This window comes from Puma concolor, chromosome E1, assembly GCF_028749965.1.
Source record: "Puma concolor isolate L17-30 chromosome E1, mPumCon1.1.hap2, whole genome shotgun sequence".
In the NCBI taxonomy this organism is placed as follows: Eukaryota; Metazoa; Chordata; class Mammalia; order Carnivora; family Felidae; genus Puma; species Puma concolor.
In genome coordinates this window covers 19,493,686-19,511,588 of record NC_141680.1, presented here as the reverse complement: position 1 = coordinate 19,511,588, position 17,903 = coordinate 19,493,686, and the positions used below count along the sequence as shown (strand labels likewise).

The 17,903-nt window shown below is 53.4% G+C and overlaps 1 protein-coding gene across 2 annotated transcripts in view; it reads left to right on the top strand.

Annotated features, from left to right (window-relative positions):
* Window positions 1–17,903, top strand: part of KSR1 (kinase suppressor of ras 1) — a 163,911-nt gene that overhangs the window by 104,112 nt on the left and 41,896 nt on the right. For both annotated transcript variants that reach the window (XM_086686538.1, XM_086686539.1), the window contains exon 3: window positions 13,155–13,302. In XM_086686538.1, the coding sequence (XP_086542664.1) occupies window positions 13,155–13,302 (148 nt within the window). The remainder of the gene's footprint in view (window positions 1–13,154; window positions 13,303–17,903) is intronic.

Below are 17,903 nucleotides of genomic sequence, written 5' to 3'. Positions count from 1 at the left end.
CCCCTCACCATGCATTGCCTGTGGAGCTGGGTGCTGGCCAAGGTTGCCAGGGGCACAGGGACCCCACCACCCATGGTCTTGCGAGAAGCACAAAGCCTGGACCAGCCGAGGTTGGAGGGTTGCAAGGTAGGCGTTGGGGTCTGGGATCAGGTGGCCCTCCCGCAAGTCCCCAGAATGGGGACGTTTGTCTGGGCTCTAAGTCCTTGCGATGCCTCCTGTCTATAGAACGCGTCTGCAGAGTTCTAGGTTGTGATTTCCATTTCACTGTTTTATTCCCTGACTTGCTTGAGGGAAAGTGGCTGGGGAACCATCAGGATCTTACTGAAATAGATCTTCCCCATCCTCCTAGAGAATGAATGATTTTTTGGCTTGTTCCTGCTTTCGGTTTGAACAGGATACATGCTTGTTTTGAGCCTGCTCTTTCTGCAGGGGGCTTAAGAAACTGAAGTTGTCCAAGCAGCCCCAGCCCTGCCTGTCAGTGCCTCTGGTCACCCAGGCCAGCAAGGCCAAAGGGTGGAGAGGCTGAGTGCTGGCTTTGGGGTTACACAGACCGGGGTCCCGTCCAGGTTCCGGCGCTCACTTGCTGTGGCCTAAGTGAGTGACTTAATCTCTCTGAGCCTCACTCTCCTTAGCTACCAAGCAGCTGTGCCCAGGCCCCTTCACGAGCAGTAGCAGTACCAGTAGCTGTTACGTTTATGACTAGACTGGGTGCGACTGGTTGTGGAAAGAGGAAGCATGGAGAGAAGCTGAGGAAGAATCAGCATGCCTTGGCCCTGGGCAGTCTTAGGCCGCATCTCAGGACCTGGGTGTTGGGGTGTAGCTGCTAATAATGGGATTTGCTTCTGCTGCTGCTGCTGCTTTTTTTTTTTTTTTAAGTTTATTTATTTACTTAGACATCAAGCAGGGGAGGGGTAGAGAGAGGGAGAGACAGAGAACCCCAAGCAGGCTCCACGCTGTCAGTGTGGAGCCCGATGCGGGGCTCAAACTCACAAACTCGAGATCATGACCTAAGCCGAAATCCAGGATTGGATGCGTAACCAACTGAGCACCCCGCCCCCCTAGGAGCCCCTGCTTCTTCTTTTCCAAAAGAAGAAAAGTGTGCACAGTCATCAGTGGGTGTGGAGAGGGGTGGGCAAGAACATGGAGCTGAGAGTTCCTGCACACCTGCTATCTTTTAAGCCACCGAGACAGAAGGGACTTGCCAGCCCTCTGGATTCCGTAGGGCTCTGGGCCCGTGAGGCAAGCACATGGCTTGGCATTCCTCAGGCTAGCGCCCTTAGAGGTGATTCTCAGGGCAGACCTCAGGGTTGCTCTTACCCTTGGCTCACCTCTTAGAGCAGCTCAGAAAAGCTGGCAGGCATGAAACTTTACATCAGGGTAAGGAATGCCCATAATGAAAAACCGTGAGCCCTCCTAGGGGCCCAGCACAGCCTGGTGATGCACACTGGCAGGGGTGTCTGGAAATCTGGGTCCTGGTCTTGGGCTGTTGTTCAGGGTGACCCAAGCACGTCCCCTCCCCTCTGTGGTCCTCCAATTTTTTCCTCCCTAAAATGAGAGTTGGACTAGATTATCTCTGAAGTCCCTTTTGAATTCTGCTCTTTGACTTTGGCAGAAGAAGGATTTATCCTCTTCTTCTTAACCTCATGAATCTCCATTAGCTCCTTTCGTGCCCTCAGACCTTGGTAGCACCAGTGATGGCCTCTTTGGCTTGAGTCTGAGACACCCAATTGGGCTCCATTGGGTTCCCATACTTTGAGGCCCTTTGTTGCTGTGGGGCAGGAGTTGTTTACAGGGTTTCTGGAAAACTACAGAGAAGGTTCTGCTTACCTCCAGGATCTCCTGACAGATCTTAGTCTCCTGGTTGGATAGCTTGGAAACAATGCGGCCCCTGTTTTCCAGCAGAGCAACCTGGTTCTCAGGTCTCCAGCCTGGGCTCCCTTCCTGTGGCCCCGCGCATCCCCCACCCAGACAGACAAACAACCCCAAAGGACAGGCCGCATAACTGAACACTCGCATGTGCCCCTCTGGTAGAGGGGTCTGTGATTTGGCTGGGGGTCCCAAGCTGGGGCCCACTAGATTCCAAGCCTGGGGCCAGACATGTGCCGAGGCCCTAAGCAAAGCTGCTGTGTCCTAAGGCCCTGGTGCCAGTCTGGGGGCACTCTGGTGCTGTGGGCCTCTCTCTGTGCTGGCTGAACTCTGCTCCCGCCCTGCAGATACAGAGGAGACAGAAGCAGGAGGCTAGTAGACTTGTCTGAATCCTTTTTTTTTCTTCTTCAATGTTTATTCATTTTTTAGAGAGATGGAGACAGAGCGTGAGCGGGGGAGGGGCAGCGAGAGAGGGAGACAGAATCCAAAGGAGCTCCAGGCTCTGAGCTGTCAGCACAGAGCCCAACCCGGGGCTCGAGCCCACAAGACTGTGAGGTCATAACCTGAGCCGAAGTTGGCCATTTAACCAACTGAGCCACCCAGGCGCCCCTTTGTGAATCCTCTTTTTAATGGTGTGTTTGGACAGGGAAGATTGAAGGGGCACCAGCAAGCAGTAAAGATGGCCGCAGCATGGCCGCTTCTGGAGCCCCTGTCGGTTTCTGTCAGTGCCTTTGCCCTTGGGAGAGCTGGGGTTTTCCATGAGGAGATACATTTCAAACCAGACTCTGCTCTGCAGTTCCAGCACCCCCTTCCCCTCTCAGAGGTGCCCCTGTGGGGAGGGCACATCACACACCCACCCTTACTCAGTAGCCTCTCCTCACCCAGCTGTTGGCCTGGCTCGCATCCCCACCCTCTGCCACCCTCCCTGTCCTCCTGTCACCTGCTCTGTCAACCAGGGAGGGCCTGCAGCTCCGAGGAAGCTCTGTACCCCGCCCCCCCCCCCCCCCCATCCTGCCCTACTTGTGCAGGGGAGGGACTTTCCTGTTTGCCAGTTCCCCAGAAGTCAAGCCTGTCACCTGAGGGTTCGCGTAGCTCTTCAGCTGCTGGCAAACCCTCCCCCTGTCCCACTCTGACCCCAGTCTTATCTTTGAACGTTCTCTCTTCCGTCTGATTCTTTGACAGTATTCCAGTCCTGACTTGAGTTTTACCGTGGCGTCTGGTGGACAATAGCGTGTTCATTTATTTTTTTCCATAATCAGCAAACATCCTGGGTATAGAGAACCGCCCCCTGTAGGAGCCTGTCTCCTGTCTCCGTTTTGGAAGTAGCATGTCTTGAGGGGTAAGCCTGCAGCCCCGAAGCTGGGGTGAGTGTTTGTGTGTTTCTCTAATGCCGGACGCGTCTGGCTGTTTCTAGACAGCAGCCAGGAGGAGCAGTTTGCGAAGTGTGTGTTGATGACTCAGAGAAAGGTGACAAAATGCAGGAGGCCTAGATGGCAGGTGTGGGCCTACCTCGAAGCCTCTCCTCTGCGTCCCCTTCTGCAGATTGTATGCTGGCGGGGGCTGGGGACCGGGGGAGCGGGTTGCTGGCCGGGGAGAAGACCTGTCAGCACAGAGGGAGGTAGGTGGAAAGGAAGGAGCAGTGAGGCTTAGGGCCGCGAGGAGATGGAGCCCAACATAGTTGACGTGTGTTTGTTGAGCGGCTCAGTGACCCACTGGATCAGGGCTTGCCAGACTGTGCCTCGTGGGCCAAGCCCAGCCCCCCACTGGTTTTTGTACCGCCATGTAAACTAAGAATGGTTTTCACAGTTTTGACAGAAAAAAAGGGAAGACTGTTTGGTGACCTGACGGTTACGTGAAATTCAGATTTCAGTGTCCGTTATTAACGTTGTGTCAGAGTGCGTATTGTTGATGTGTTGTCAACGGCCGTGTTGGTGGTCTAATGGCCAAGCTGAGTACTTCTGACAGAGACGGTGTGGCCTGCAAGGCTGAAGATCATTCACTCTGTTGAGAAAAAGCTCGCCAATCCCTGCACCAGGTACCTCAGGGTTTATAGGAAGAAGAAATGGGGCCTGGGAGGCACAGGACTGGTTCTCCAGGAGGGTGGGGCCGGCCCCTGGGGTGATGGTGGCGGCTTGGAGATCTGGTCCTAGGCGGAGTTAGAAAGCGCCGGTTTCATCCACGGGGCACCAGGGGAAGGTAAGGCCTTGAAAGGGCATGTGGGGAGAAGACCCTGGGAGGCCTCCTGTGTGCTTTTATCCCCGGAGCCAGAGCTGCACCCAGCTGGGCCCAGGGGAAGGGCCGTGCATGGAGCCAGGAAAACCAGATGTGACCTGTGACTCCAAGTAAACCCTGCCCTGGGCAAAAGAGCTCACTTTCTAGAGCAAATAGGCGGGCACCAGTGCAGGCAGGGCCAGCTGGCTGGGCACAGGTAGAGATGGCCACGCCTCAGCCTTACCAATCCGGCTGTGTGGTCTTGAGCAATTCACCTACCCTCTCTGAGCCTTATCACCCATCTCAGGATGTTGGGAGGATTGCAGCGCTGACCTCTGTAGTTCGTCTGGCACCCAGGAGATGCATAATAAATGCTCATCACTGGCCTTGGTTCTTGACCTGCTCCTCAGTGCTTCTCCCTTGACCTGTATTCCTCTACATCCACACCTTATGCCGTCACTGCACCATCGTTCTGAGGCTTTCAAGCCCAGACATACCAATGCATAGGCCAGAGACAGCCACTCCCTGGAGATTCCAGCCTGGTCCCCCACTCTGTGTGCCCCCACCCTGGCTTGGTGGGAGGGAGGGAGGCAGGCACAGACCTCCCATGGGACACCTGTGGGCTTGGGCTAGGCTGGGATTGAGTTGAAGGAGTGTGGGGCTCACGAGAAGATAGGCAGGGGTCAACCCCAGGGCACAGCCCTGCCCTTCCTGCCCTGGCCGCCAGACCTGCCTTCTGGACTGGGCATTCTCAGACACTTTCTTCCCTGGGCTACTTTGGCCAGACTTAAGGCCCTGTAGCTTGTCTTCTCTCACGGTCCCTACCCCGAGTGAGGTGGGGCGGGGGGCATCAGGATCCCTTTTAAAAGCCCCCCCCCCCCCCAGGTAATTCTAGGGTGCAGCCAAGGTTGAGAGCCACTGGTCTAATCCAGCCAAACCCACCCATCTTATAAGTGATGAAACCAAACCGCAAGAGAGGGATAGGGACTAGTCCAGGGTCACGGGATTCCACTGACCAAGTCTGGTCCTTCTTTCACGATGCTAGTCCAGCTGGGGAGTGGTGGAGAGAAGCCTTCCAGGAAGTGTCTGACTTCTCCCAGGAGCTGCTATTTCTCATTTCCCAGCCCTGGGATAGGAGGAGGCTGGGCCCAGAACCGGTCCATTGTCAAAGCCCGTGCCCCCTGAACAAAGCCGACTGTTGATCTCCATGGAAACCCCAGAAGGCTGCCTGACCCAGGCCCTCGATGCCTCGGCTCCGCCTATGCCTCCCAGAATTTCCAACTATTGTTACCCACGCCTCACTGTCCCTCTCCCTGAGCCCCAGCTGTGGGCAGAAGGCAGAGAGAGACACGGGGGCAGGTCTTCCCTTCCCAACTGGAGGCACGTGGGTTCCTAGCCTGGACCGCCATAGAAACTGCCTTGCTCTTCTCCCTCTCTTTCCCCGGCCTGCCCCGCTGGCCTCAGAGGGGTGGACAGGGGTCTGAATCACCATGCACAGGGCTCTGGGGGTCTACCCCTGGCCCCTCCGGTGTGACCAGTCCCAGGGAAGCGTCTGCGGTGAAGGATCCTGGCCCTTTCCGGGAAGCTGGGGGATGTCCCTGTGCCCCCACACCAGAAATCCGGGTTCTGCAAATGGACCTGGAGAGCTAGCCCCAACCGATGAGGTAGTCACTGCCTTTACTGACCCCTCCTGTGCTCTTGGCCCAGAAGGCTAAATAGAAACACAAAGTGTGGGTTTGCTTCTTGGGCTTCCTTTAATCCAGGACTTCACTGGAATTCTGCCTTGAGCTGCCCCAGCTTCTGTACATGGCCCACAAACAGGCATCGAAGCCCCTGGCATTTCTAGTCCTGACTGACCGCGGCGAGTGTGGACGGCTCTCAGTGTCGGCCGGCACAGGCTTCTAAGTATAGACCCCAGGCAGCCCCGTGGCTGCTGGTAAGTCCCAGGATACCATCTGATACTCAGCCTGGCCTCTGACACTAGCTGCTGTCAGCCGCTGAGGGGAGGGGACAGCTGTGTTCCGCCTAGCCCGGCCCTGCCTGCCGCTCTAGAGAACAGAACTAGCAGCTTAATTACCGTAGACTGGGAGCGACCTCAGCATTCAACCAACCCTCCTCTCTAATTGTTACCAGAAAGAATAACTTCACGTCACCTACTGGAGAACATGAACCGTGACTTGAGGGAACAGTGAGAGGCAGGAAGCCAGTGTTCTCTGGAGCTCTTTCTCTGTCCCGTGTCCTTGCTGCCCCACTTCTGTGCTCACGTGCTCACCGGAGGCTTGCCGGAGACAAGGCTTTGCATCCCCGGCAATGCCTGGGCGGCCTTGTCTTCCCTTCTTGGTTTCTAGTTCATATCCCCCCACCTTTTTTTTTTTTTTTTAAGTTTGTTTATTTATTTATTTTTGGTAATCTCTATACCCAACGTGGGGCTCGAACTCAGGACCCCAAGATCAAGAGTCACCTGCTCTTCCAACTGAGCCAGCCAGGCGCCCCTCCTGTTCCATATTTTCTTCCTAGACAGAAGCTGGGGTGAGGTGGGCAAGAATTCTCCCCGCAGCAGACAGATTCTCTGCCCTCACCCCGACTCTAGGGTATGGGTCCTGGCCTCCAGGCAGGTGGGAGGCCCTCCTGGGACCTTGGGGCCTCTCACACCTGAGGGGTTTCCAGGTGTAGAAGTTCAGTTGCAGCAGTGGTGAACCTGATTCCCTAATCGCTTTCAGTGTAGAGATAATCCAGAGAAGTTGTACATGTTCCGGAATAATTTCCTAACACACTTGGCTGTGCCTGTCACTGTGGGTGGGCACATCACACCTGTGGGTGAGGTTTGGGGGTGCCAGTTGCTTAGGGCCACTCCCAGGGCCTGCACCTAGCCTCCCCTGGCTTGACTTTTCTAACTGGAAGTCCAGCTGAGAGCTGAGCGGATGCATTCTCTTTGTATACTGGTTCCCCTGGTTCCGGCCCGCTTGCTTCGTGCGCTTTCCCATCTTGACTGAATTAACTTCAGGTCTGAAATCATTTGTAGGTGTTGAAAGACCGGGGTACTTTGTTTTCGTGGTGGGGTCCCAGAGCTGGGGTGGATGCCTCACTAAGAAGGCCTGCCCCCACTCCCCTCCCCGGGCTACGTAGCTAAGGGCATTTGCTGCTGGGCTGCCTCCCTCCCTCCTCATTTGCCTACAGAAATAAAGCTTTAGAAGTTGCTGATCAGAACTTTGGGAGGCGTCAGGTTCTTGGCACAGGGCCTCCTTGCTGGGGTCTGGAGGCACGTGTAACTCCTGGATGTGATTGTTTGGTCTGCACAGCCTTGCATTACGTAAAAATTGCTACCACGTAAAAATAAAGTAAAACTCTAGGGGCGCCTGGGTGACTCAGTCGGTTGAGTGTTTGACTTCGGCTCGGGTCATGATCTCATGATTTGTGGGTTTGAGCCCCGCATCGCACCCTGTGCTGACAGCTCAGAGCCTGGAGCCTGCTTCGGATTCTGTGTCTCCCTCTCTCTCTGTCCCTCCCCAACTCACATTCTGTCTCTGTTTCTCAAAAATAAATACATGTTAAAAAAAAAATTTTTTTTTTTAAATAAAAAAAGAAAAAACTCCAGATTTCTTCAGAGTAAGATCTGACAACCCTCCCCTAGCCTCCCCTCACACCCCTGCACTGAGTGAAAGCAGAGGGTAGGTTTCCCGTTAGCTTGGACCTTGCTGCTGTTGGATTTCTTGTTGTCCAGTAAAGGAGAGAAGTGTTTCTACTTCTGTCTCCGTTAAAAGATAGATCAAGAGGGCCACAGCCCCACTGGTCTCACTTCTTCCCAAGGCCTGGCCCCGAGGCTTGTGTATTTGAGACCCTTACTCTACTAGGTGATTTGCTGACTGGTGGCTCGCTTCGTTAACGGCAGCTTTTAGGTAGAGCGGGGTGGTCCCTCTCTCTGGTGATCCAGCCCCGCAGGGAGGAGGGGTTAGGTGAAGTTTTGGGGTGATGATGGGGTGGTCCGGAGCCGATGGCCAAGAAAGAATTCTTGAAGATGTCTTGGTGCAAAAAGGTGATTTTTATTAAAGCACGGGGACTGGACCCATGGGCAAAAAGAGTTGCGCTGGGGTCCTCATTATATACCTTCAGGTTGGGAAGGGGTCGGGGATAGAGTAAGTCTCCAAGGAATTTTGGAAGCAAGGTTTCTAGGACCCTGAGGGGCTAGCTGTTGCCAGGGAAACACCATTTATCACAGTTTAATAAAGCCTCAGTCGTGAGAGCCTTCAGATGGATGTTGGGGCCAGTAAGCTGGAGCATGATTGCCAGCATAGATCTTGGGGCAGTTGAGATAAAGGCAGTGGACTTACCAGATCCTCGAAGTTGGGATAATGTTAAACTCAATTTCCCTTTGGCCCCCAGCAAAGTGTCGTCATCGAGGCAGCTGAGCTCCTAGAGGGTGGTTACCATTTTCAAGGACTTGTCAGTGGGCTGTAGGCAGTAGGGGAATTTAATTTTCGTTTGCCTCAGTTGCCCGCATTCCCGTGGCAGGCACTGAAACCCCTTTGCTTTGTTCTTGGGTAGCCAGGAGCGTCCAAGGAACATTCCACCTGGGGTGTGTGTGCGTGTGTGCGTGCACGCCAGCCTGTATCTTGCCCTCGGCTTGCCCCACGCTCCCTCCTCATTAGGGGGGATGGAAGGACCGGTCAGAAATGACGCTGATGTATGCTGGCATTCTCATTTCGCGGAAGGATGTACATAGTTCACACATCTGGAAAGCCATGCTTGTCCTGGTCATGAAGTTTTGGGGTGGTGGGGGGTTCATGGGGTCCGGAGCCAACGGCCAAGAAAGAATTTTTGAAGACCTCTTTGGTGCAAAAAGGTGATTTTATGAAATAAAGCACGGGGACAGGACCCGTGGGCAGGAAGGAGCTACGCTGGGGTTGTAAAGAGTGGCTCCTTATATGCTATGAAGTTGGGGGAAGTAACATCAAAAGGGAGATCTCCAGAGGGACTTGGGTACAGTAAAAAGGACTCCTAAGATGCCTGAGGCCTTGCTGTTGTCTAGCTCAGGTGGTTTTCCCTGTAGTGAGACATTAACGTTAGGACGGTCAGGGTGTTCCTGGAGAAATGTTCTACCCTGTATTTGCCTCAAGTGTTTGTCAATGGGCGGCAGGTTAGGAAATTTAATTTTACCTGCCATTTCCTTCTCGCCTGTGTTCCCCACATCACTATGGAAGGGGGATGTTGGGGCTCCAGGAAACTGAGTCTACGGGTTTCTGGAGATAAGGCTACTGATAAGGTCGCCTTTTTCTTGTAATTTACTGAGATATTTGCACACTGATGGAGACTCCTGGCCCACATGACTGTAGTCTCTATCAGTTAACCGTTTGTCTCCTTTCATTCGCCCTTGGGCAGCCAGCAGTACCTGAGGAGTATCTCATACATCCCACCTTGGAGGGGGTCTGTGCTAGCTTGTATCTGGCCTCCAGCCTGCCTTTTGCCCCCTCATCACTGGGAGAGGCAGGGGCAGCTCCAATTTAAGTATGATCCTGGACGGACCCTTCTATCCCAGTAACCCCACCCATTTTTTTTTTTTTTTCTTAAGGGAATGGATTTGAACATATTCTTTTCTCTTTTCTAGGGGGTTACTTCACTTGATAGAGAACAAAGAGTTTCCATTTCACCGTGTAGTTTGCTTTTCAGAAAACAGGTAGAAATTAATTCCTTTAATTTACTTTGAAAAAAATTATTAATTCCCCCCTCCCCCCCCCCCCCCCCCCCCCCCCCCCCCCCGCCGAGGTAGTCGTGGCATCCCAAGGCTTTGCCAGCTTCGGGAATGACGGCAGGGAAGAGTTGAGGGAGCCCTGGGATCCAGCCATGTAGGTTTCAGTTCTGGCCGGCCGCTCATTAATGGTCTCTGAGGCTCAGAGAAGGTGCACTTGACAGCATGACCCTTGCTGATTTGTCCAGACTGGAGATCCTACACAAAGCACTGGGCGCATCGTACTGGTAGATGGTCCGTAATACTAAATGCACTTACTGGGGCGCCTGGGTGGCACAGTCGGTTAAGCGTCCGACTTCAGCCAGGTCACGATCTCACGGTCCGTGAGTTCGAGCCCCGCGTCGGGCTCTGGGCTGATGGCTCAGAGCCTGGAGCCTGTTTCCGATTCTGTGTCTCCCTCTCTCTCTGCCCCTCCCCCGTTCATGCTCTGTCTCTCTCTGTCCCAAAAATAAATGTTGAAAAAAAAAAAAAAATAAATGCACTTACTGTGTTTGGGAGCTGGAAACTTGGGGTGTGGGGGGAGGAGAGGAGTAGAAAGACAGAAAGAAAGAAATGAAGACAATCCTTATTTGCGGGACAGTTAGATCTGGGATTGGGCTTCTAGGCTTGCTTAGGAATCCCACTTGAGAACTGCTGAGTCATCACAGCCTTGGGAAGGTGCGCGTTTCGTTTCGTGAGAACTGAGGACGCTCCAGGGAAAGACCTTGCGTTGTTTTGTGCGGTTGTGTAAATGTCAACATCACTTTGATTCGTTCTTGACAATATTGCCAAATTGCTTTTCGCGGTAAAATGAGGGGCAAAGAGGTCAAAACTGCATTTTGTTGAAGAGTGTCCCTGAGGCCGGAGGAGGGAGACGCGATTGAACAAAAGCTGCTTCTCCGGGGGCCCTTTATCTCCCCAGCCTGCTGTCTGTGCTGTTCTTATCAGCAGTTTCCTGTGAGGCTCTAGTTTTATCATCTGGAAGGATTTCTGACAAGCAAGGGTTTGCCCAGCCAATGACGAGCGGTTTGGTGCTTTTTCGTGTATGTCTGTTTTTCTAAATTTTGATGTGAATCATTCTAAACAGCCGTCAGAGTCTTGTCCACAACTGTGGAGATTGAAGAATATGCAGACAAGACACAAAGGTGGGGATGGGGAGGATATGGCCAGACCCCAGGCCTCAGCTGTGGCCCCCACCACCAGCATTACAAAGCCCCCAAACCATTGCTGTGATGACTCACAGACTGTACCTTCGTCAGAGTCCGTTTTTAAAAAAAAATTTTTTTAATGTTTATTTCTGAGACACAGAGAGACAGAGTATGAGCAGGGGAGGGGCAGAGAGAGAGGGAGACAGAATCAGAAGCAGGCTCCAGGCTCTGAGCTGTCAGCACAGAGCCCGACACGGGGCTCGAACTCACAAACCGTGAGATCATGACCTGAGCCGAAGTCCGTCACTCACCCGACTGAGCCACCCAGGCGCCCCCATCAGATTCAGTTTTGACACCTAAGTCTAAGATTTACAGCAGCATGAATTGACAATAACCTTACTCTTTTATTTATTTATTTATTTACTTACTTACTTAAGTTTATTTATTTATTTAGAGAGAGCGAGAATCCCAAGCAGGCTCTGTGCTGTCAGCGCAGAGCCTGACCCGGGGTTTGATCTCACAGTTCATGAGCCATGAGACCTGAGCCGAAATCAAGAGTTGGACACTTAACCGATTGAGCCACCCAGGTGCCCCAATAACCATTACTCTTTTATTTTTTTTAATTTTTTTTTTCAACGTTTATTTATTTTTGGGATAGAGAGAGACAGAGCATGAATGGGGGAGGGGCAGAGAGAGAGGGAGACACAGAATCGGAAACAGGCTCCAGGCTCTGAGCCATCAGCCCAGAGCCTGACGCGGGGCTCGAACTCACGGACCACGAGATCGTGACCTGGCTGAAGTCGGACGCTTAACCGACTGCGCCACCCAGGGCCCCCCATTACTCTTTTAAAAGAAAAGTACACAGCTTGCCAAAATCAGTGATAATCATCTTAGATTCTCAAGAGCTGCGGGTTTTATATGAATCATTTGATGTGGGATGTCTGGCCTTCCCTGATATATAGAAAATCTGGAAACTGTAGAAAGGGGCCGAAGAAGAAGAAGGGGAAGGCAAAGGGGAAGAGCGCCGAGCTCCCTTCCCCCCACCCCGTTCGGTAGCTCTTTGAGCTTTCTCTGTGCTAGGCCATTGTAGTGACTTGTTTTTATGTCGGTCACCTGCGAGCCATATGAGGCCAGAGATCTGTCCCATCCTTCTGTGTGTCTGCTCCAGGCTTGGTATCACATCTGGCTCAAAGCAATCAGTGCCGGAGGGGGTTCCTTCCTCCTTGATGAGGAGAAAGAGCACAAGCTTTGAAGTCAGGCCTTGATTCAAATATTCACTCTCTGTATTAGTTTTCTGTTGCCGCAGAGCAAATAACCACAAGCATCCCCAATTTATTAGCTCACAGTTGTGTAGGAGGAAGACTGGATGGCTGTGTTCAGGCGGGCTCAGCCAGCTTCCCTGCTTGGGGTCACCGGGCCGAGAAAGTCAAGGTGTTAGCAAGGCTGGCCTCTTACCTGGAAGCTTCAGTAAGAAGCCACATCCACGTGCATTCAGGTTACTGGCAGAAGCCAGTTCCTTACGGCTATAGGTCTGAGGCTCCCTTTTCCTTGCTAGCCGGCCAGGGGCTACTCTCTGTCCCAGAGGCCCCCTGCGTCCCTTGTCACCTGGCCGTCCATCGTCAAAGTCTGCGTGGAGCCCTTTTCACACTTGGGCCTGTCCCTTCCTCTCTGCCACCTTGAACCCTTGAAAGGTTTTGACTGAGAAATAAGCAAGGATAGTAAGTGCCTACACAGTGCTTGGTGAGGGTTCTTTTTCATCCTTCTCTTGTTAAGCCAATTTCACTTGAAATCTGTCGTGTCTAATTCAGATGAGCAGAATTGTAAAGGGCCTTCTTTATCTGAAGTTCTTATCATTCTAAAAAGTTGTCATGATTCATCATTCTTCTGTGCAGAGAAATAAAAAGAAACAGGCGGGCACCATGCCCTCATCATAACTTTTCTGGGTTTTTTTCTTCCTTCCCCCACCCTGGCCCTGAAGCTTTTGGTCTACCTCAGCTGCTGTCTCTGGTAGCCCTGGGGGTGGGGGGTGAGAGCTGGCTGCCCGTGTCCTCTGACAAGTGGAGGCTTCTGGGAGGCGGACCCGCCAGCACCTGGCCCCTGCCACTCAGCAGGGGAGCCCAGCCCTGGCCACGGGGAGGATGAAGAGGGCTCCAGGGCTGGCCTGACTGCTCACCGGCTCTCTGCCGGTCTTTTCTGTGCTTTCTCAGGAGATCCTCAGCGAGCTCACACTGGATGCCCTGCTGGACATGAACGAGGTCAAGGTGAAGGAGACGCTGCGGCGCTACGGGGCCAACGCCGAGGAGTGTGGCCGCCTGCAGTACGCCCTCGCCTGCCTGCGGAAAGTGACAGGTCTGGGTAGGTAGGACCGGCCTCCCCGGTGCTAAGGCCAGCCCCGTCGGCTCCCTGTCCCTCTGCCTGGGCTTGAATGCCAGCCTTCCCTCCCCAGGCCTGTCCTGGTTCCCTGGGGCCCCTGCCTTTGCTGAGGCCAGTGATGGGGGTGGGGCAAGCGTGGCCCAGGGTTTGGGAGGCAACTTGGAAAGGCCAGAGAGTGCATGCTTGGCCTGACCTGAGATAGAGGGTTTGCATCCCTACTGCTCAGCCTAGTATGAACCCAGGGAAGCTTTTGCACATCGTTAGAGACCCCACACTGGTCCACTGGGTGAGCTCTGTGCGATTTTCCCTCTTCTGAGCACGTCTGTTGGGCTCGGAACCCCCAGTGGCTCCCTGTATTCCAGCCCCCTCGGCACCCCGAGCTCACCCCCAGCCTGCCCCCTGCCTTCTCCTGCCCCCATTGGCTGCGGGGCTGTGTGCTCAGATGAGAGAAACTATGGTGTTTCAGCTGTGAGTGTGGACGTGGCCACTCCAGGCAAAGTGGGTAATCCTGGTATTACGATGAGTTCCTTGAGAGTTATTTGTGGGCTTTCTAAATCTTGCCTTGGAAACAACTTCAAACACCGTGACTTAACATGCTCACTACCACACCAGTAAGGCTTTAAAGTGAGCCTAATGAATGGAATTAGCCCCGTTTTTAATTGTCGGAGCCACCTGTCTTATTTCTGGCTCCCTGAGGCTCAAGGAAGGTACTGAAGTTTATATTCTGCTCGATTTTTCTTTTCCCCCCAGAGGGGACTGGGCTTGATTTCTGTCTCGGCCCCATTATACCGAGTCCTCCTCTGACACAGAGCCTAGCGTGGAGAGCTTCACTCGGTTCAGAAGACCCCCAGCACGTGCCAAAGAATAAACGTGAGAGAGATGTAGCCTGCGTTCGCGTCCCCACTCACAGAGGGGACTGAGCCCAGAGAAGGCAAAGGCTTAGCCACGGACACACAGCAGTCGGTGGCAGAGCCGGAATTCCAGCCTCAGTCTTTGTTGGCAGCAGGGTTGTTTCCGCATTGCGGAAATGTAGAACAACTTGGTACCCAAGCTGGGACCGTGGGGTGACTCGTCAGCCTTCCCTCCCTGTGCCCAAATGGTAAGGAACTGTGGAGGCACCAGCCGTTGAGGGATGGTGACCCATTTGTATTAGGAAGGTTCCTGTCTGCCCGTCCTGGGTGCCAAGATAGGGAGACCACTGACTCATCAGGCACTAAATTTATTAAGTCAGGCGCTTGACGTGTATGTGGCGACACCCTTCTCAGCGGTGGTGGTAAGTGCCTGTTGTAGCTAGACCATCGGAAGCATTGGGTGAATTGTCCAGGGTCCCACAGCTGGCACGCGGCAGGGCTGGGCTTCGAACTCGGGTTTCTTCCTCAGAGGGTGCTTTTTCTACCATGCCCCGGAGGAGGCCTATGAGGAGGAGAGGGTCTTTTCCGTGTCCTTCTCGTCTGGTTTCAGCTGTGGTACCCCTACGTCCCCAAGAGGGTCCTGGCCACAACTCACCCCAGTGGGTCTGCCCAGTGGTGGCCAAACCTCCAGGGAATCTTCTGGGGCCGAGGTGGATACCACGATTGCCCGGTATCTCAGATCATGCGATCAGTCTTGATTGCACCTAGAGCAGTCTAGCTGCCATAAAGGTGGACTGTGGATTCTGCCTGCCTGGGCTCAGCACTCTTAGAATCCGTGGGACCTTGGTCTGTTTCTTAACCCCACCGTGCCTCAGTTTCCTCATCTGTACAATGGAGGTAATAACAACATTCTCTCATAGCGTTGTGAGGAGGGAACTGAGTTAAGGTCGAGTGCTTAGACCAGAGCCTGGTATATATTAGTATTCTTTTCAGTATGAGGCTCGAGGAGTCCTAGCAAATGTTGAAGCCACTTGCCTTGTGGTCACTGGTCTTAAGAAAGGTGAGTGAAGGATGGTTCTCTGTGCCAGAGGCTGATGAACAGGGGAGATCATTCCTGCTGATACTTCCTATCCTTCGTCTGTAGCTCACATTGCTAATCACACCCAGGTTCTTCCTGCTGAGTGACTCCGGAGTCCTTCTCAAGAGCCACTGCTGGTTAACTGGCATTGGCATGCATGTCAAGACCCATTTGCCATCCCTGAGCTGGCTCAAAGCAGTGGTGATTAAAAATGGGTAAATTAGGGGCACCTGGGTGGCTCAGTCGGTTGAGCGTCCGACTTCGGCTCAGGTCACGATCTCGCAGTCCGTGAGTTCGAGCCCCGCGTCGGGCTCTGGGCTGATGGCTCGGAGCCTGGAGCCTGCTTCCGATTCTGTGTCTCCCTCTCTCTCTGCCCCTCCCCCGTTCATGCTCTGTCTCTCTCTGTCTGAAAAATAAATAAAAACGTTAAAAAAAAAATTAAAAAAAAATAAAAATGGGTAAATTAGGACCACCTGGATGGCTTAGTCAGTTGAGCATCCAGCTCTTACTTGCGGCTCAGGTCATGATCCCAGGGTCATGGGATCAAGCCCCATGTCGGGCTCCATGCCGAGCATGCAGCCTGCTTAAGATTCTCTCTTTCTTTTCCTCTGTTCCTCTCCCCCCACCCCCGCTCTCTCTCACATTAAAAAAAAGAAAAAGGGCCGTGGTGCCTGGGTGGCTCAGTCAGTTGAACATCAGACTTTGGCTCCGGTCATGATCTTGCGGTCTGTGAGTTCCAGCCCCGCATCAGGCTTGCTGCTCTCAGCCCGTCTGTGCAGGGCCCACTTCGGATCCTCTGTCTCCCTCTCTCTGCCCCTACCCCGCTCCCGCTCTCTCTCAAAAAATAAGTTAAACAGTTAAAAAAAAACAAATTATTTAAAAAATGGCAAACTGAAGAATTTGGGGCTTGTTTCCTTGGGTGGCGGACTTGGCCATGTTTTCATCCCTTCAGTGACAGGCATGCCAGCGCCTCCCGTAGGCCACTGTGTAAGTTACAGTGTAAGTCGTGGCTACGGTTCTCCGGGAGCAAACACAAGGAGCACACACACAGGCCGAGCGAGTATCTCACTCTGCCGAGTTGATTCATGAAGAGAAAGTCACCATGTAGTGAGGTAGGAGGAAGGGTCCTTGAAGACGGAGGGAATGTACAAGAAACCCTGAGAGTCCCGAAGGTCGCTTCCCTCCACTGTGCCAGATAAATGGCCGCGTGGGCTTGGCCCCCTCTGATGACCGAGAGCTCTTTCCCTCGCAAGGCTGGGCCGGATTTGTAGGTTATTCAGAATGGACGGCCTCGCGGGAGGAGGCCTAGTGCTGCGGTCGGGATCGAGGGCTGCCTGACCTCGGCAGTGCGTGTGGCCTCTCTGAATCTCCGCGGCCTCACGTGGCCCTGCCTGAGTCAGGGTACACAGCACAAAGTAGAATAACTCCAGTGTGGAAGTTCATTTTGTCTGGAGTCAAAATCTGCCTTCCTGTACCTTCCACTCACTGGAGGCAGGTGTCTTTTCCTTCCCCACAGCAGGGTGTCTGATTATGGGCTCCTTTCTCTCTGCCCCCAACCCTCTGGAGTCTCCTCATCCCCTGTAAGCACAAACCTAAAGTCCTTAGCGAGCCCTCCGAGACCCCTCCTGAGCTGGCCCCGGGGGGGACTGACCCTCCGACCTCATCTCTTGCTTCTCCCTGGCTTGTCCTGACCTCTCAAGGCACAGGGAACTCTGTAGTTCCCAGAAGGTGCCGTGTGTTCCCTGCCTTTGCACGTGCTGTTCCCTCTGCCCAGTACACCTGCTTCACCTTCTTCTCTAGCTGGCTCAGCCCGGGCTCCTCCTCCTCTGGGAAGCCCTCCGGGCTGTTTAGAGGCTGTTCATATTCCCTCAGTGCCCAGACAGCTCTGTCTCAGCACACTGCTGTCCCCCTCTTTGGACCCTTCAAGCACAGTGAATGTCTTTTTCATGCCTTGACGTCCAGCATGTGCTTGAACGAACACACAGACTGTGCCATTGAGCTGGAACTGCACAGAGCCCCAAGGTCTCCGGGGCCAACAGTGTGGGCGGCCAAAAGGACAGCCTCTCAGAAAGAAGTGGCTATTGACCCTTTCCTCATTGGGTCTCTTTCCCAGCAAATTCCCAGGGAAGATTACTATTGAAGGTTGGGACACCCCTTTCCTGATGTTTGAATTTTTTTTTTTTCTTTAAAAAATTTTTTAATGTTTAGTATTTTATTTTTGAGAGAGAGACAGAGTGTGAGCTATGGAGGGGCAGAGAGAGAGAGGGAGACACAGAATCCGAACCAGACTCCGGGTTCTGAGCTGTCAGCACAGAGCCCGACACAGGGCTCGAACCCACGGACTGTGACATCATGACCTGAGCCGAAATCGGACGCTTAAGCAACTAAGCCACCCAGGCGCCCCTGAATTTACTTGACATGGAGTTATCCCTTTCACACATCCCAGCTTCCCCTTCCTGACTCTTAAAGATCAGTTACCACTTCCCTCTCTGAGGTCATCCATTTTTGGGTTGGGTGTCCTGGCTTACTCCCCACAGACTTGCCAGCAAGAACCCTGGACAAGCCATTCTCTCTCTGGGCCTCATCTCCCCTCTATAAAATGGGGACAGTGACATCTGTGCTGGTGCCCTTGAGTCACAGATAACACGGGCAAT